This window comes from Heptranchias perlo, unplaced genomic scaffold (genome assembly GCF_035084215.1).
Source record: "Heptranchias perlo isolate sHepPer1 unplaced genomic scaffold, sHepPer1.hap1 HAP1_SCAFFOLD_60, whole genome shotgun sequence".
Lineage (NCBI taxonomy): Eukaryota > Metazoa > Chordata > Chondrichthyes > Hexanchiformes > Hexanchidae > Heptranchias > Heptranchias perlo.
Window position 1 is genome coordinate 2,669,758 of NW_027139623.1, and position 20,243 is coordinate 2,690,000.

General features: G+C 47.6%; 1 protein-coding gene and 1 pseudogene across 1 annotated transcript; both read right to left on the minus strand.

Annotated features, from left to right (window-relative positions):
- Positions 1-20,243, minus strand: part of LOC137316718 (zinc finger protein 229-like) — a 346,515-nt pseudogene that overhangs the window by 66,349 nt on the left and 259,923 nt on the right.
- Positions 17,133-18,766, minus strand: LOC137316705 (zinc finger protein 271-like). The gene is made up of 2 exons (XM_067980549.1): positions 18,388-18,766; positions 17,133-18,303 (listed from the first exon to the last, which is right to left on the minus strand). Exons 1-2 carry the CDS (start codon positions 18,680-18,682, stop codon positions 17,276-17,278), a joined length of 1,323 nt encoding a protein of 440 aa, XP_067836650.1. The 5' UTR covers positions 18,683-18,766; the 3' UTR covers positions 17,133-17,275.

A 20,243-nucleotide genomic window follows, 5' to 3' on the forward strand; every position in this document is an offset into this window, starting at 1 on the left:
GATTGTTCTTCTTTCCATTGGAATTAATGTCGCTTTATTCCGTTCAAGCTGTGACATTCCCCGCCTCCGCTCCAGATTTTCCTCTCTGTGCTCCGCCCGGCCGATGCATAACGCCCAGAGAATAAGGATGAAAATCAATTGCGGTGTCACAGTGGGATCTTGGTTAACTTTGTGGCAGGGGGTTCATTGTTGCTGTTACGGGGTTTTTAAAAGCTTCATAAAGTCTTGTGTGTTTGTTTCTGAATAAATGCAATGGTTTCACTGAAGTCTATTGACACAGCACTTGTGTTTGTGTCGTTACTGCGGGCCTTTTGTGATTGGATAGTTCAATAAACAAAAAAGCTCCGCATCCTAAGAGAAAGGAAAAAACTTACATAATATTTAACTGTTGACTCTTTTATATCGTCTACTCCTTTTCCTCCGTTTACAAACAGGACATGTCTCTACTAAACTCTCTTAAGGCTTTGCAACCCCATTTCCCCCACGTGCGCACTCACGTGAGCACAATGGCTGTCACTCCGACCCAAGCCCATTATTACCAACTCTTTTTGTTCTGGAACCCTTCTCTCCATCTTCTCCCCTTCCTGTCATCCAGTCATGCCACCTTTCATTTCTCCCATCTCATGTACTTCCTCCCACCCCACAGTCCCTACGCCAACCCATCACTACCCCTCTGCCTTCCTTCTGCCGCCATCCCAGGCTTCAATTCCCTCTTGGATAAGCTCACAGTTGCCGTCTTTGCCTCACTGGGCAGTCTCCAAATGGTCCACCGAAGCGCTCATCACTACCTCCTCAGGAGCAGCGAGCACAACTGCCTCATCCTCATCTCTTGCTAACCTTCCCTCCCAGTGCATCCACTGGGGTTATAATCTTGCCAAACACCTTCCCCGCTCGATCACCTCAGACACGCCCCCACTGCTCATTTAGACTCTGCCAGTGGATCAGCAATCATCACCCTCTCCGACTTTCCCCTCCGAAATGACCGTTCACTCACCAACCAGGACCTCCGCATCCAAGACCTGATTGTGGGCGATTACATTGGCATCATGGCTTTGACTGAAACTTGGCTCCAAGCTGGCGACATCTTGCCCCTGACTGAAGCCTCCCCACCTAACGATGCTTTCCACCACCTGCCCGGTACAATCCGCCGGGGTGTCGGTGTATCCCTCATTAAAAAATCACACCTTGGTCTCCCCCCTACTCCTCTAGTCGAATCATAGAATCATAGAAAGGTTACAGCACGGAAGGAGGCCATTCAGCCTATCGAGTCCGCGCCGGCACCATTCAAGAGCAATCCAGCTAGTCCCACTCCCCCGCCCTTTCCCTGTACTTTCCCAAGTACATTGTCCTCTTTCAAGCATCTCACCCTATTCCACCTTTTGCACTTATCCTTTAAAATCCTTGTTTTCTCACGTGCCGAAGACCGATCCCGATTTTCTCCCCGAGTTTTTCTCGCTTCTTTCCTCTCTCAGGATCAGCTTTGCGCGACTCCTCGTCCTCGGTGATTCCAATTATCACCTCAAATCACTTTGCCCCTCTCTCCTCTGATTTCACTGACTTTGCTGTCCTTATACACGCCATAAACCTCTCCCTCCATATTAACTCTCCTACCCATATTGTCGAACGTTCTATCTACATCTTTACTCCCATGGTCCAAATCACAGATTAGTTAATCACCGACCTTTCCCTTGTATCCCGCACCACCTACACCCTCATGCCCCCTAACAACCCCACTGTTTTCCATATCCGCCGATAAGGGGAGAAACTCTCTGCAATTCACTTGCAACTGCTTGGTCAAGCTCCTGTCTTCCTTCTTTTCCATTCACTAAAATGCTTCTGTTGCTGTCAATCTCCCAACCATCCTCCCACCGACAACTTTGATTCCCTTCACCCCAGTGAAACCTATACTCTCACCAACCCTGTTATGGCCCCATCTTCACTCCCTCAAGACCAAAGTGCACAGCCCTTGATCGTATCTGGTGCACAATTGGCTGGACCAAATCAAGCACTGTTAGGCACTGTTAGGCAGAACTCTCCTCTGCAAAAACTAAGATGACTCTGGAGAGCCAATTTATATTCAGTGGATCCTTCTGTCCACTACCAATCGTCTCCTTTAACCCTTATGCCCTACACCCTCCCCCAACCTTCAACTCACCTCCAAAAACGAGTGAGGAACTCATGGAATTCTTTGTGACTAAGATTGAGACCATCCGTTCAGATGCGTCTGCCGTATTCCCCGTTCCCCTTTCCCACTAAACCAAACCTGCTCCCAGACTCCTCCTGCCCGAGCCCTGATGCCACGCCCTTCTCTACTGTCTTCTCCTACCCTCTCTCCGGGCTTATCTTGTATATGGTTCCCACCACCTGCTCCCATTAAACTTGTGACCACCCAAATTCCCCAGCTCCCCCCATTCTAGCTGACATTGTAAATGGTTCCCTCTCCTCGGGTACTGTTCTATTCCCTTTCAAAACAGCAGCATTACCCCCTCCTCACAAAAATCCAGTCTCGACCATTTCCAACACCTCATTTCCAATTCCGCTACCCTCTCAAAAGTCCGAGTATATGCTGTCACCAAACATACCCCTGCCCATCTCTCCAGCAATTCCATATTTGAATCCGTCCTATTAGATTTCTGCACATGCCACAGTCCTGAAGTTGGGATGTGCTTCAACCATCGTTCCTGTTTCAGGTCGCCGTTCTTCGAACTCTCCCGTTATCAGTCACGTGGCTGTCGGTTGGACGGGACGAGAAATGCTCAGGCACATTGTAGCAGTAGCCGCCAAGAAATATTGCGAATCCTTGAGATTCAGAGGAAGTTCACGTGTTGCATAGATAATTGAGTCTCATTTCACTAAAACACCTTGAGGAGCTGCGGGTGGGAGCCGTTGAATTATAACCAGTGAAGACCGTTAGCTTTTTCTCGAGGTAAAGAAAGTCCTGCCTGTCCTGGTGTGCAACAATCCCCCATTATCACTACTGTATAGTTCTTGCATCTTTCTGTAATTTACCTGCAAATGTTCTCCTTTATCTCCTTCCCACTATTTGGTGGCCTAAAGTATACACCCAATAGCGTAAATAGCTCCTCTACTATTCCTTAATTCTAACCAAATAGATTTTGTCTTTCACCCCTCAAATACATCATACCTTTCCAGTCCTCCAATAGATTCGTTGATCAATACTGCCCCCCACCCCCACTTCATTCTTTCCTCCTCTATCTTTCCTGAATACCTTCTTGCCAGGAATATTATCCTCCCCTTCTTTGAAGCACTTCTCTGTTATTGCCACTAGATCATAGTCCCATATGGCGACTTGAGCCTGCATCTCACCAACTTTATTTACAACGCTCCCTGTGTTTTTTTTATTTATTCGCTCATGGGATGTGGGCGACGCTGGCGAGGCCGGCATTTATTGCCCATCCCTAATTGCCCTTGAGAAGGTGGTGGTGAACCGCCATCTTGAAACACTGCAGTCCGTCTGGTGGAGGTTCCCCCACAGTGCTGTTAGGAAGGGAGTTCCAGGATTTCGACCCAGCGACGATGAAGGAACGGCGATATATTTCCAAGTCGGGGTGGTGTGTGACTTGGAGGGAAACGTGCAGGTGGTGTTATTCCCATGTACCTGCTGCTCTTGTCTTTCTAGTTGCTAGAGGTCGTGGGTTTGGGTGGTGCTGTCGAAGAAGCCTTGACGAGTTGCTGCAGTGCATCCTGTGGATGGTACACACTGCAGCCACTGTGCGCCGGTGGTGAAGGGAGTGAATGTTGAGGATGGTGGATGGGGTGCCAATCAAGCGGGCTGCTTTGTCCTGGATGGTGTCGAGCTTCGTGAGTGTTGTTGGAGCTGCACTCATCCAGGCAAGTGGAGAGTATTCCATCACACTCATGACTTGTGCCTTGTAGATGGTGGAAAGGCTATGGGGAGTCAGGAGGTTAGTCACCCGCTGCAGAATACCCAGTCTCTGACCTGCTCTTGTAGCCACAGTATTTATGTGGCTGGTCCATTTAAGTTTCTGGTCAATGGTGACCCCCAGGATGTTGATGGTGGGGGATTCGGCGATGGTAATGCCGTTGAATATCAAGGGGAGGTGGTTAGACTCTCTCTTGTTGGAGATGGTCATTGCCTGGCACTTGTCTGGCGTGAATGTTACTTGCCACTTATGAGTCCAAGCATGGATGTTGTCCACGTCTTGCTGCATACGGTCTCGGACTGTTTCATTATTTGAGGGGTTGCCAATGGAACTGAACACTGTGCAATCATCAGCGAACATCCCCATTTCTGACCTAATGATGGAAGGAAGATCATTGATGAAGCAGCTGAAGATGGTTGGGCCCAGCACACATCCCTGATGAACTCCTGCAGGAATGCCCTGGGGCTGAGACGACTCGCCTCCAACAACCACTACCATCTTCCTTTGTGCTCGGTATGACTGCAGCCACTGGAGAGTTTTCCCCCTGATTCCCATTTACTTCAATTTTACTCGGGCTCCTTGGTGCCACACTCAGTCAAATGCTGCCTTGATGTCAAGGGCAGTCACTCTCACCTCACCTCAGGAATTCAGCTCTTATGTCCATGTTTGGGCCAAGGCTGTAATGAGGTCTGGAGCCGAGTGGTCCTGGCAGAACCAAAACTGAGCATCGGTGAGCAGGTTATTGGTGAGTAAGTGCCGCTTGATAGCACTGTCGACGACACCTTCCATCACTTTGCTGATGATTGAGAGTGGACTGATGGGGCAGTAATTGACCGGATTTGATTTGGCCTGCTTTTTGTGGACAGGACATACCTGGGCAATTTTCCACATTGTGGGGTAGATGCCAGTGTTGTAGCTGTACTGGAACAGCTTGGCTAGAGACGCAGCTAGTTCTGGAACACAAGTCTTCAGCGCTACAGCCGGGATGTTGTCGGGGCCCATAGCCTTTGCTGTATCCAGTGCACTCAGCCGTTTCTTAATATCACGTGGAGTGAATCGAGTTGGCTGAAGACTGGCTTCTGTGATGGTGGGGATATCGGGAGGAGGCTGAGATGGATTATCCACTCGGCACTTCTGGCTGAAGATGGTTGCAAACGCTTCAGCCTTGTCTTTTGCACTCACGTGCTGGACTCCGCCATCATTAAGAATGGGGATGTTAACAGAGCCTCCTCCTCCCGTTAGTTGTTTAATTGTCCACCACCATTCACGACTGGATGTGGCAGGACTGCAGAGCTTTGATCTGATCCGTTGGTTGTGGAATCGCTTAGCTCTGTCTATAGCATGTTGCTTCCGCTGTTTAGCATGCATGTAGTCCTGAGTTGTAGCTTCACCAGGTTGGCACCTCATTTTTAGGTACGCCTGGTGCTGCTCCTGGCATGCTCTTCTACACTCCTCATTGAACCAGGGTTGATCCCCTGGCTTGTTGGTAATGGTAGAGTGAGGAATATGCCAGGCCATGAGGTTACAGATTGTGCTGGAATACAATTCTGCTGCTGCTGATGGCCCACAGCGCCTCATGGATGCCCAGTTTTGAGCTGCTAGATCTGTTCTGAATCTATCCCATTTAGCACGGTGGTAGTGCCACACAACACGTTGGATGGTGTCCTCAGTGCGAAGACGGGATTTCATCTCCACGAGGACTGTGCGGTGGTCACTCCTACCAATACTGTCATGGACAGATGCATTTGCGACAGGTGGATTGGTGAGGACGAGGTCAAGTAAGTTTTTCCCTCGTGTTGGTTCGCTCACCAACTGCCGCAGGCCCAGCCTGGCAGCTATGTCCTTCAGGACTCGGCCAGCTCGGTCAGTAGTGGCGCTACCCAGCCACTCTTGGTGATGGACATTGAAGTCGCCCACCCAGAGTACATTTTGTGCCCTTGCTACCCTCAGTGCTTCATCCAAGTGGTGCTCAACATGGAGGAGGACTGATTCATCAGCTGAGGGAGGACGGCAGATGGTAATCAGCAGGAGGTTTCCTTGCCCATGTTTGACCTGATGCCATGAGATTTCATGGATTCCAGAGTCAATGTTGAGGAATCCCAGGGCCACTCCCTGCTTGGATTCCAGTTGAAGGAGCTGTCCACGACCGACTGTTACCGAATGGCACATTCCAAGGTCCAGGAGTATGTTCTGAGGGACGCACTGAAGTGAGGTGCTGCCTACGTAAAGGTTCTTTGAGGAAAGGCGACCATGTAAGGACATGTCACTTTGTATGGTACAGAATGTATTAGAAGATATGTACTGTGTTTTGAATTGTAATAATGAGGTCCTGGTTTGCACGATCTGTATTGTAATGTCTTGAACGGTAATTGTGACATTTTCATTGAAATGTGTGTATCATTAAATTTTATGAAATAAAGCATATTTTGAAATTTTAATAAAATCTTGTGGCACAAATAGACCAATCACTAAAAGTAGCGACGCAGGTTTACAAAAAGGCGAGTCAAGCACTGAGGTTCAATTCTAGAGGGATAGAATTGATAAACAAAGAAGTTATGTTCAACTTGTGTGGAGCCTTGGTTCGGCCGCACATGGATAATTGTGCACAGTCTGGTCTCCATATTATAGAAAGGATATACAGGGATTGGAGAGGGTGCAAAAAAGATTCACAGGGATGATACCAGAACTGAGGGGATACCCTTATTCGGAAAGGCTGAACAGGCTGGGACACTTTTCTTTTGAAAAGAGAAGGCTGAGGGGTGACTTGATAGAGGTATTTAAGATAATGATAGAATTTTGTCGGGTAGATGTAGAGAAAATGCTTCCACTTGGGAGGGAGTATAAAATTAGAGGGAGTAAATATAAGACTGTCACTAATAAATCCAATATGGAATTCAGGTGAAACTTCTTTACCGAATGAGTGGTAAGAATGTGCAATGCGCTACCACAAGGGTAGTTGAGGGAAATAACGTAGATGTATTTAAGGGGAAGCTAGATAAGCACAAGAGGCATGATGGAATATCGCATCCTGATAGGGTTAGATGGAGTAGGGAGGGAGGAGGCTCGTATGGGGCATACATGCTGGCATAAACAAGTTGGGCCGAATGGCCAGTTTCTGTGCTGTGGTTTTGAAGTAACTCGATGGAACTCAATGTACTATTTTGAGGGTGGTGGAAGAGCAGAGGGACCTGGGGGCGCACATTCACAAATCTTTGAAGGTGGCAGGTCAAGTTGATAAGGTGGTTAAGCAAGCGGATGGGATACATGGGTTTGTAAAGAGGGGCATTGAATACACAAATATGGAAGTCATGTTAAACCTTTACAAAAGGCTGGTTAGGCCTCAGCTGGAGTATTGTGTACAGCACTGGGCACCACACTTTAAGAAGGATGTAAAGGCCTTGGAGAGGGTACAGAGGAGATTTACCAGTGTGATACCAGGGATGAGGGACTTCAGTTATGTGGAGAGACTGGAGAAGCTGGGCTTGTTCTCCTGAGAGCAGAAAAGGTTAAGGGGAGATCAAAAAGAGGTAATCAAAATAATGAGGCGTTTTTATAGAGCAAATAGGGGTAATTAAATATTTGGATTGATAACCAGAGGTTACAATAATTGGCAAAACAACTAGAGTGGAAATAAGGAGAACATTTTTCACACGGAGTGTTGTTAAGCACTGCCTGAAAAGATGGTGTCTCTTTTAGAGGCTGTCTTCGTGTCAACATTCATATTTTCACTGGGAAACTGCAGGAACAGAGTGAAACGGGTCAGCTTGTGTCCCTGGATTCAATGTATAATGTGGAGAAATCTATAAAATTTATAATTGAATCGGCAGCAGTGAACATGATCAATACAATTATATGAAAACTGTAAATGAAGCGCTCATTGTTGGACCAGTCCTTTCTGAGCACAGCTTTTAACTTTATTCCTGAGAGAAGTCTCATTAAGACAAGGTTCTGAACTTTGAGAAGTTTGTGATATATCCACGTCATCATTTACATCGGAGTCAAAGCTGCTGATGTGGCCTGTTTGTTCAAATGACTGTAACTAATAGCAATGATCAGGGGTATAACCGTGTCAGTGGAGATTTACCCCCTGTATAAATCAGGGATCGCTGTAATGAATCCACACAGAGTGCCTGCCGGAGCTGCGGTTTCCAGGCCAACAGAAATCATTGCTTCTCACAGAAATGGGATATTCAGTAATGTATCTGATAGAATGTATTTATTATCCAGTTCTCGCAGCCGTTGGAGTTCCAGGTAAGCCATTATCTCAGCTGTTCATGGTGTAAATCGGTATTAACTCTGCTGCTGTAGATGGCATTCTATTTTCTCCCGTCGTGTATTACACAGTGGACTGTTCTGTCCTAAGTCTCTGCTCGTTTGGTCTTGGAGCAGCTGCATTACTTGCATTACGATCTTGTATATCCAACCGTGGCATTGTTACTGGATTATTCTCTGTACTTAACTTATTAGAATCAGGTGTCTGGGCTCGGAGCTGGTCTCAGACCATCAGGAGTTGTTAACAGTTTCATGTTGTGGAATTAACCTGTCCTGGAATATTTTTTCATCAATGTGTTTTCTGTGATTGATAATGAGACAGCTCACGGTCTCGGTGTTACAAGGAGGCAGCGCAATGTCCTCCCTCCACAATAACATGGTTCAGTTTAACTGGGAGTTCAACGTATTTATTGGTTATCACTGTTATGAAATATTATTTCATTCTGTTTGTATCTGACGCCGCATCAGATGTCTGGTTACTGAACTGTGTTTGCTGCTGATTCTTTCAATCTCATTCTCTGCTTCACTGTGGATGAATTTACTGTAAAATGCAATGTTTTGAGGTCATGTTGCACTTCATCTGTTGAAATAATGAGCATTTCTATTTATCTGCAGATTATAAGCAGCAGCGGTGATGTTGGTGTTTTGTTAATTGAACAATGCCGCCATCTAACGCTGTACTTTATAATTACAGGAGAATGAATTTCAATTATTGTGAGAGGTGTGTCTGGAAGAGGCATTCGATTGTCTTTATTCCACGCATTGTAGATGAAGTGAACAGTGTAGGTGAACAGGTGGAACCTTGGATGATCTGTAGAAACATTAAACTGTTCACAGAGGCTTCAACATTTAACAAACTGACACTGAGAATAGAATCGTTGGAAAACGGGGCTGGTGAGGAGAAAACAGTCGCAGGATGTAAGGATTTACTAGGAAATGAAAGTGGGCATTGAGAAAGAGTAGAGACAGTGCGGAGAGATAGAGAGGAGCGATAGAGATCGCGACTGAGAAGGAAAACGAGAGGGACGGTGAGAAGGAAAGAGAGGAAGAGATAGACAGAGAGAGAAAAATGCACACACGGAGAACGAGAGAGGGGAGAGAGACAGAGCAGCAGCGGTGTGAATAATTAATCGGAATGAACTGCTGAAACTTCTAGTACAATTATGAAGAGGAAATGTGACTTGAAGGTTTTATTAGGATGTTGTCAGATTGTGAGAGTTTTATTGTACTCGCGTCTGGTGTGTTTATCACTATCAGATCCTCAGTCTGTTTATTTGAATGTTCCTTTCACTTGTTTACTGATTGAAAACATAAACATAATTGAAATGTATTTAAAGAATAGGATCAGTGATTTCTTTATCGCATTGAATTATGGGGATATTGCAATCCAGAAGCTATGTGTCAGTTTTATTTAATAAAGAATGAGGCGAATTCAATGATTGTATTTTCATGTAATTTTAGTTGAATATGCAAAGTAAATTTATTGAACACGTTATGTAACCAACGAGCGGTTCATTGTCACCAATAACCACAGAAATTAATGGTTGAATTCATTAATTGGATTGTGTGAGCTGGACCTATAGATTAGATTTCCTCCAACACCCTCCTGCAGTCTCTCCTTGTGAATCCCAGCCTCTCCTCCCACGGCATTGACTCCTCCGTCTCCTCATCCGTTCCTTCACTTCATTCGCTTTCCCAAACTATCTGCTACTGATTCCCCTCCAGCTCATACATGCCCTCTTCCTTGGTCTCCCTCCAAAACGCACTCGTTCGCTCGGCCTCCAGTTGCCTCTTCTAATCCAATCCGAAGCCTCAAACTCACCCCCACGGATCACGGTCTTTCCCGTTTTGTGCCAGCCCCAGTCGGCTCTCTCCACCCAGAGCAACAAACCTCCCCCTGTCCCCTCACCTTCTCGTCCCTCGCTCACTTTCCCGTCCATCTGGAGCCCAAATCCGGATTTAATCTGTTGGATTCCCGGTGTTTATTTCCCTCCTCCCTTCCCCACCGGCACGGCCCCCTCACTCGGCCCTTCCAGTGGATCTGGTGCTCACTTTATTCACTCTCTGTATCAATTTCCCAATTCATTATTGATCATTGTGTTTAAAAACATTTCTCTGTCCGAAAGCGCTGCCCAGGTCAGTGAACCAGTTTCCACCGTTTGATTCAGCATCAAAGCTGGAAATTTCACCCCAGATCCTGTCAAACTGCCGCTTTGTCTCCAGGTCTGATCAGTAATTTCTCTCCTTCCGTTTCTCTCTCTTACAGTTAACTTGGTGGCGATTGTGATCCTGTCCCGAGGAAAGTGCGGCCTCTCCAAATGTATCACTCGCTACCTGGTGGGAATGGCGGCGGCCGATCTCCTGGTCGTTATCACTGATGTCATAATGTGGCGCATTGTTGAGATTTATTTCCCAGTTTCATTCTTGACCATTACCCCCGTGTGTCGTTTCATTCTCAACCTGAGTTTTGCAGTCACAGTGGCCTCTGTCTGGTTCACAGTGATTTTCACCTTTGATCGATTTGTGGCCATTTGTTGTCAGAAGCTGAAAACAAAATATTGCACCGAGAAAACGGCGGCTGTTGTTATCGGGGTGGTGAGTGCGCTGAGCTGTTTACTAAACATTCCCTGGTACTTTGTAATTGACCCGGAATATATAATGGACAATGTACCCCGGGGTTGTGTCGTGAAACCGACCTTTTTCACTTCACCCGCATGGGCAGCGTTTGACTTGTTTAATCTTGTGTTAATGCCGTGTCTACCATTCATTCTGATTTTGCTGTTCAATGTTCTCACCGCCAGGCACATTTTAACGGCCAGTGAAGTCCGCAGGGGACTCCGGGGCCGCAGCAATGGAGAGAATCACAAGGATCCAGAGATGGAGAACCGAAGGAAATCCATCATTTTACTCTTCAGTATATCAGGCAGTTTTATATTGTTATGGAGCGCAGAAGTTTTTTATTTTATCGCTCTGCGTGTAACAAACGTCCAGTTCTATACGGTCAGTGACATTGAGTCAGCCGGATTCATGCTTCAACTTCTCAGTTCCTGCACCAACACGTGTATTTATGCTGTGACCCAGACTAAATTCAGAGAGGAGCTGAAGAACGGTGTGAAATACCCACTGAATCTAATTGTTACATTAGTTAAATCATAGAAACGTCTCAAGACTTTCCATCCGAAATTACATAAAAAGTCAATTAGAGTTTCACGTTTGGCGGTGGCCTAAGACGGGCGGTAGCGGATCGGGCGCCCGTTATTCACCGCGCCTGATTTTACTATCTATTGACATCAATGAGTTCACTAAAGTAACTGATATCAATCGAATACTTTAAATAAATTTGGAAATAGCAGACAGGAATTATATTTTACCCGACAAATGCGGTGTTGTGAAATGATACAAGATGTGAATCTAACATGAAATGGTTCGCTGTTATTAGTCTGGAAATAATATGATTTCAATATTAAATGTTTAATCCTGAAATGTATAAAAACAAATCCTCCTTTTCGGTTGATGATTATTTCCCATCACACACACTGCCCGGTGGGATGGACTGAGGGTGAGCTGTCAGGGTCAGACAGCGTCCTGTTCATTGGGACATTTGTGATGACCAGAACAGAATAATAATGGAGCAACACCCGGACCGTTAATAACCGGTAAAATATTAATGTAATTTCAAACTCCAGTGGGGAGTTGCGGAGATCGTTTCCTCTCTGTGCTGCTGTGCAGCAATTTTTCCTGAGCATGGAGTTTAATGGGACGTGAGGGTGTGCCTGGTTACACCGATCTATAAGGAGATCTTTCTGAGATGATCAGGAGGCGGGAGATTTGTCATGGCCGCAGCAGGCCAAGGGAAAGCTCTCCCGCTCCTCCTTGCCCCACAAAATATAAGTTAAAAAGAAACTATTCAGTGTTCCGGACCACTCAATGCCCATCGAAAGGGCGGCTCCTCCACCCATTTGTAACTAACATTAAATGGTGTCCCGTGTCGGTCAGAATACACTGATTTACATATTACACGTGACCTGACCGGAAACAGGTGGGTGTTGTTCCAGCCGCTCTCCTCAGGACCCGACCGCCGATGACGGAGGCAGGAACTCCAACGTTAAAGGGGCGGTAAGTGACCTGACACCATTTACTTGCCTCTACCACCCCATTTCCGCCAGGCTGGGATGCTTAAAATCGGCCACACCTTCCCTGACCTACGCCTTAGTTTCAATCTTCGAAGCCCACAAGCTGGTCCATTTTCTCAAACTGCACCGGTTCACAACACATGAAGGGAAATTTTCACCATCGCAGAACTGGTAGAGCGGATCAACCGCCCCTAATAGAACCAGCCCGATTTTAATTTCTGCTCTTTCAGTTTACCGCCCAGGCAGTGAAGTTGAAATTACCCCCTATGTCGCTGATCCCAATGTTCGACAGGTGCGTCAAAGAAATCAGACAGTGTTTGCCAAACATTAACATGAATGTGGGTTCATGGGGTATATTCGGGTAAAAGGTGATAACCCCCCTCCATGGAGACAAGATCCCTATACAATTGAGGTGAAGAGGGGTTCACCCCAACATCCTGGATAGACAGGACGCTGTTCTCTCCGGGCAGTTCCCAGGGACGAACAGCAAGACAGATATCAACTGCTACTGGAAGACCATCAACTCGGCGAAGGAGTCCCTTTGTTCCGCCCGAAACCAACTGGTCTTCAAGCTGAAGGAGCTGCTCACGACCGAGTATTGCCACCTGGCACACTCCAAGGTCCAGGAGTACATGCTGTGGGACGCACTGAAGCGAGGTGCAAAGGATCTCTGGGGAAAGGCCACCGTGTCAGGCTATTTTACCTTGTATTGTGCAGCATGTATTAGAAAATATGTTCTGTGTTTTCAATTGTAATAATGGAATCGTAGCGTGTACGATATCTCTTCTATTGCTTTTAATTGCAACTGTGATATTTACATTGAGCTGTGTGCTTTCATGAATTTTATGAAATAAAATATATCTTGAAATATTAAGAACATGTTCCAGTCTCACCGTGCCTGTTATTATTGGACAGTGAACAGTGGAAATATTGACGGACAGTAAAGATGTGGGAGCTGTACAAAGAACATCTATTGCAGGCAACATGTGAGAAATAGGAGTATTTTCTTAATGGTGAGAAACTAGGGACTGCAGAGGAGCAAAGGGGTTTGGGTGTCCAGGTACACCAATCACTCAGAGTTAGTGCACATGCACAAATAAAAAAATCCCAATTTCGAGTCTGTCAAATCCGAAGGTATCGCTATCAGATACTGAGCGAACTCTCTGGAGTTTGCTGATACAGGCCCCACTGCCTCCCTTGCTGGTCCATTCCATGCATCCAGCACCATCTGCCTTAAAATGCATTCAAGCACTGTGCTCATCCTGTGCCTCAGGGAGAGAAGACTAATAAATCAGGAGGACCCAGATCATCAGCCTTATGTGCGTTTCGACATTTCAGTTTTAATTGCATTTGCAATTTTTTCTCTTTTTTGTACATTTCAATTTTTATTTCATGGTTGCAGATTTTGCATTTTTGAACAAATTCTCCAAAACCAGTGCGCAGTGAGTGCTGACTCCGGGCCCTTTGATTGACAGCTCTCACCTTCACCCCCCCGCCCCCCCCCCAACCACCCCCGCACCCGGCCATCACTCCACCCCCGCCAAACGCCTCCTGGGCTGACTCCTCCCATCACGTGACACGCGGCAGCGTCTCTCATCTTTGCGCGTTGATGTCACGACGCGTACGTGCCGCATGCGCAGCGCGGTCCCTCTGCCGCGTTCCCTGCGGGCGGTGCTGTGGGCGGGGGCGAAGCCCACAGAGGGAGGGCCGGCACCGGGAGTGGCCTGAGAGGGGAGAGCGGGGTGGTGGGAGGGGAGGGGGGGGGGGGTGACGGGGGAAGTTACTCGGGGCCTACTGCGGGCCCCGTGAATCTCCACTCTGTCAGCGCCCGGTGTCGAGCTGGGCTCGGGGGGGGAGTCACTCTCCCGCCTCCCCGTCAAACGGGCCGTGGGTCGGAGCCCAAAAGTGAGCGAGAATCAAACAGCACAGAGAGAGGCCGCTCGGCCCATCGCGCCTGTGCAGGCTCTGTGAAAGAGGCCGCTCGGCCCATCGCGCCTGTGCCGGCTCTGTGAAAGAGAACGCTCGGCCCATCGCGCCTGTGCCGGCTCTGTGAAAGAGGCCGCTCGGCCCATCGCGCCTGTGCCGGCTCTGTGAAAGAGGCCGCTCGGCCCATCGCGCCTGTGCCGGCTCTGTGAAAGAGCGATCCCATTAGTCCCACTCCCCCCTGCTCTTTCCCCACAGTCCCGCAAATTTCCCCCCTTCAAGGATTGACCCGATTCCCTTTTGAAAGTTATTATTGAATCTGCTCCCACCGCCCTTTCAGGCAGTGAATTCCAGATCAGAACAACTCGCTGCCGATAAACATTCTCCTCATCTCCCTCTGGCTCTTTTCCCAATTCCCTTCAATCTGTGTTCTCTGGTTACCGACCCTCCCGCCAGTGGCAACAGTTTCTCCCCATCGACTCCATCAAAACCCCCTCCTCATTTTCAACCCCTCTATTAAATCTTCCCTTCACCCTCTCTGCTCTAAGGAGAACAACCCCAGTTTCTCCAGTCTCTCCCGGTAACTGAAGTCCCTCATCCCCGGAACCATTCTGGTAAATCTCCCCTGAACCTTCTCTGCTCCAAAGGGAGTAATCCCAGCTTCTCTATTCTCTCCGTATAATTATTATTATTAAGTGGGTTGTGCTGGGTATCTGGAAGCTGTAATTCGGTGAGTAGAAAGCAGTGGGAGGATAAGTCTGCAGATATGATTTTGGGAGATGGTGAAGACGGTGATCGTGGATTCAGACAAGGGAGGGAGGTGGTCTTTGAGACCGTCCGTGCTCTGTTGTAAGATCTCACTGTGTGTGTCTGCTTCCAGCAGTTCCCATTTGTACCTGTGACCTGACTGGCGATTTCTCCGAACTCAACTGCTGCTGTGAACCTGACTGTTCCCCCGCGGACACCAATGTCTTCTCCACCTGTCTGCCTGGCAGTGAACCGTAAGTTTCTGTTCGTGTGTTACTACATTGGCTCCCGGTCCGGCAAAGCCTCGATTTTAAAATCCTCATCCTCGTGTTCAAGTCCCACCATTGTCCTCTCCCCCTCCATATCTCTGTAATCTCTTCCAACCGATTTAATCTCCACGGACAACCCCATGTCATTCCACCCGATTATGGCTTCTAACCCACCCATTTATCTCCTCCACAGCCCATGTAGACAGGAAGAATAGACAGTGCTGCGACATTCAGTCTTTTTACATACACCGTCAGTGCTGGGACACTCAGTCCTGTTATATACACAGTCGGTGCTGGGACACTCAGTCCTGTGATACACAATCGGATAAATGAATAACTTCAAGCAAAGAATCAAATCTCCAGGACCTGTTGGTTTCCACCCCAGGGTGTTCAAGGAAACGGGAGGGGAAATTGCATATGCATTAGTCATAATTTCCCAAAGCTCTCCGGACTCAGAAATTGTGCCCTTGGAGATGAAAATTGAAAACGTCACTCCGTTATATAAGAAAGGAGGGAGGAAGAAACCAGGAAAATACAGACCTGTCCATTTAAGGTCAGTTGTGGGGAAGTTACTGGAATCTATCATCAGAGACAAAATGGTTGAGCACTTCATCAAGTCTGAGCTGATCAAAGAGAGTCAACATGGATTTGTGAAGGGCAGGTCATGTCTGACTAATCCAGTTGGATTTTTTGAGGTAATTAACAAGGTGGACAGGGGAGCGTCTATGGATGTTGTCTGTATGGACTTCCAGAAGGCATTTGATAACGTTCAGCACAAGAGATTAATAGAATCAATAAAAATGCACAGAATTGATAGTGACCTTGTGACTTGTGTTGGAATTGGTTGGGAGGTCGGAGAAGAGAGTAGAGATAAAAGGAACGTTCGTTGATTGGCGGGATGTGAGAAGTGGTGACCCCAGGGATCCGTACTGGGGCCTCAGCTTTTCCCCATATTCATCAATAACTTGGATGAAGGAATAGAGAGTTGTAGATCCAAGTTTCCAGGTGACACTAAGTTAGGAGGCACAGTAAGTGGTGTAGATGGGAGCAGGAAGTTACAAAGGGATAGTTTAAGTGAATGGACAAACTGTGGCAGATGGAGTTCAATGTGGGGAAGAGTGAGATCATTCACTTTGGAAGCAAGAAGGAAACATTGGAGTATTTTCTTGAAGTGAGAGATTGGGATCGGTGGAGGAGCAAAGGGATTTGTGTGTCCATGTACTCAAATCACTAAAAGCTAGTGCACAGATACAAAAATAATCACAGACTAAAGGAATGTTGGCCTTTATCTCGAGGCCTGGAATACAAAGGGGAGGAAGTGACGCTTCAGTTCTACAGAGCCTTGGTCAGAGCCCATCTGGAGTACTGATCCTCACCAAGGATATATTGGCCTTGGAGGGGGGACAGTGCGGATTCACCAGAATGACACTGAGGCTTGAAGGGTCAAATTAATGAGGACCGGTTGTATTCCCTTGGTTTGCATTCCCTTGAGTTTAGAAGGTTGAGAGGTGACCTGATCCAGATATTTAAAATTATAAAGGGATTCGATAGGGTAGAAAAACAAACTATTTTCTCTGGTGGGGGAATCCATAACAAGAGGGCATAAACTTAAATTTAGAGTTAGGGCGTCCAGGAGTGAAATCAGGAATCTCTTTCCCACACAAGGGTAGTGGAAATCTGCACAGGCTGATTGAAGTGGACCCTGTGATATAATAGAATTTTCTGTCCTGTCAGCCTTGGACATCTTGTGGATCCATCTTTTAAAAAGGTGGAGGAACTCAGTTCTAAGATGGATTCCACTCACTTCATCATAAGTCCTCAATCACCTTGTCTTATCATCGAGATATCAAGGACGAGAAAGACTGTGTTTAAAAGAAAGCTGATTTATTTGACACTTTTACAGAATTCTAATACTGCAATCCTGTTAAATGGATTATTAACATCAGAAACAATCCCCAACTGCCAGAATGAACAGGGTTGAGTCCTGCATGTGATTAACAGCAGTAATAACAGCAGAACCCTGCAGTCAGATGTGAACTCGCTGGTGTATTAGTAGGCTGGATGACAGAGTGAATCCTTTCCCACACACAGAGCAGGTGAACGGCCTCTCCCCAGTGTGAATACGTTGGTGTCTCAGTAGATCCCTTGTTCTTTTAAAGTTCTTCCCACAGTCAGAACATTCAAAGGGTCTCTTATCAGTGTGAACATGTTGATGTTCAATGAGGTAGGATGACCGAGTGAATCCCTTCCCACACACGGAGCAGGTGAACGGCCTCTCCCCATTGTGAATATGTTGGTGTGTCTGCAGGTTGGATGACTGACTGAATCTCTTCCCACACTCAGTGCAGGTGAACGGCCTCTCCCCAGTGTGAGTACGTTGGTGTGTCAGTAGATCCTTTTTTCTTTTAAAGCTCTTCTCACAGTCAGAACATTTAAAAGGTCTCTTATCAGTGTGAACAAGTTGATGTGTCAGAAGGCTGGATGACTGAGTGAATCCCTCCCCACACACGGAGCAGGTGAACGGCCTCTGGCCAGTGTGAATTCGCTGGTGTCTCAACCGGTGGGATGATCGAGTGAATCCCTTCCCACACACGGAGCAGGTGAACGGCCTCTCCCCAGTGTGAACTCGCTGGTGTATCAGGAGGCTGGATGACTGAGTGAATCCCTTCCCACACACGGAGCAGGTGAACGGCCTCTCCCCAGTGTGAGTGCGTTGGTGTTTCAGCAGATCACTTTTTGTTTTAAAGCTCTTCTCACAGTCAGAACATTTGAAAAGTCTCTTATCAGTGTGAACAAGCTGATGTTCAATAAGGCTGGATGAATGAGTGAATCCCTTCCCACACACGGAGCAGGTGAACGGCCTCTCCCCAGTGTGAATTCGCTGGTGTCTCAACCGGTGGGATGATCGAGTGAATCCCTTCCCACACACGGAGCAGGTGAACGGCCTCTCCCCAGTGTGAACTCGCTGGTGTATCAGGAGGCTGGATGACTGAGTGAATCCCTTCCCACACACGGAGCAGGTGAACGGCCTCTCCCCAGTGTGAGTGCGTTGGTGTTTCAGCAGATCACTTTTTGTTTTAAAGCTCTTCTCACAGTCAGAACATTTGAAAAGTCTCTTATCAGTGTGAACAAGCTGATGTTCAATAAGGCTGGATGACTGAGTGAATCCCTTCCCACACACGGAGCAGGTGAACGGCCTCTCCCCAGTGTGAACTCGCTGGTGTGTCAGCAGGTTGGATGACTGAGTGAATCCCTTCCCGCACTCATTGCAGGTGAACGGCCTCTCCCCAGTGTGAGTGCGTTGGAGTTTCAGCAGCTCATTTCTGCTTTTTAAACTCTTGTCACAGTCAAAATATTTAAGAGGTCTCTTATCACTGTGAACAAGTTGATGTTCAATGAGGCTGGACGAGAGAGTGAATCTCATCCCACACATGGAGCAGGTGAATGGCCTCTCCCCAGTGTGAACTCGCTGGTGCGCCTGCAGGTGGGATGACTGAGTGAATCCCTTCCCACACACGGAGCAGATGAACGGCCTCTCCCCAGTGTGTCTGCGTCGATGAGTTTCCAGCTGGGACGGGTAATTGAATCCCTTCCCACAGTCCCCACATTTCCACGGTTTCTCCATCCTACGGGTGTCCTTGTGTCTCTCCAGGTTGGACGATCAGTTGAAGCCTCGTTCACACACAGAACATGTGTCCGGTTTCTCCCCGCTGTGAATGGCGCGATGTTTTTTTCAGGTTGTGGAACTGGTTAAAGCTCTTTCCACAATCAGTGCACTGGAGTTTACAAAAGTCCTCACTGTGAATACAGAATAGAAATTCAGAACAGGCAATTCTAGTTTCTATGGAACATTCTTCCTGCTCATTCCCCCAGACTGTAAATCCCCGTCTCACACACTCACCCTCCTCCCTCTGCTGGAACCCAAACACATCGCACCATCTCCAACATTTGGGTTGGGTTGGAGGCCTTGAATCTGAGTTGGGAAATATAATTGGAGAAACATGATTCAATTTAGAAACTAAACTATTCAAAATCAAAGAACATGGATTATTGTAATTAATATAGTCCTTTCACGCCTAGTGGGAAAGAAGTGATGTCTGGGCTGCGGATGAGTGTTTGCGCCCGGTTACACAGCCTCATTCACGCATCCAGCTGACTGCAGCCCTTTAAAGCTCGACTGGAGTCATCCTTTGTTTATTGACGTGACCCATTGCCACCCACCTTGCCTTGCAGCATCATCCCTTTTTTTGCTTTATCACTCCTGCCCTCCACCCGATCACAGACCTTCCCTTTTGTTCTTTCCCTCCCCGCCCCCTCTTTCCCTGCCTCTCTACTTGCTCAAAAACTGTTAATTCTTTCACTTCTTCAAGTTCTGACAAAACCTTAACACTAATCTGAAACGTTAACTCTGTTTCATTCTCCGCGTGATGCTGCCTGACTTGCTGAGGATTTCCAGCATTTTCTCTTTATGTTTCACATTTCCAGCATCCGCAGTCTTTTGCTTTTGATTGGTAAACCTCGCCCTTTGACACCCCATCACAGAAATATCGGCAAGAGGGTTTTACAATGGCGATAATCTTACCCAAAATGCCCCGCGCGGTAGAATACGTTCTATCTGAATTCGAAGGGGATCAGCGCGCAGGCGCGGGAATGGCCCATGGCCAGAGCATGCGCGGTGCTGGTCCGAGACACTGAGCGGGGCCGAGCGGAGTCTCAGCAACACCGAGTGCGGCTCAGAACCCGAATCAGAGCCGGGGGGCCCGGCGGACGGGCGGCCCGGGTGCCCTTAGCACCATTAAACCCCTCACCCAGCGCCTCCCTCGTCCCACCCGCCGCTTCCCGGTTTCTTCTCCTGTTTCCACCGAGTCCGACTCGCGACAAACTGCAGGACCGAAGCGCTCCCAGAATGCAGGGCGGGCCTGGGGAGCATGCGCAGTCTGATCGCGAAATCAGCGCCTTGGAGAGATAGACGGGTTTCTGGGGCGCGGGAGATT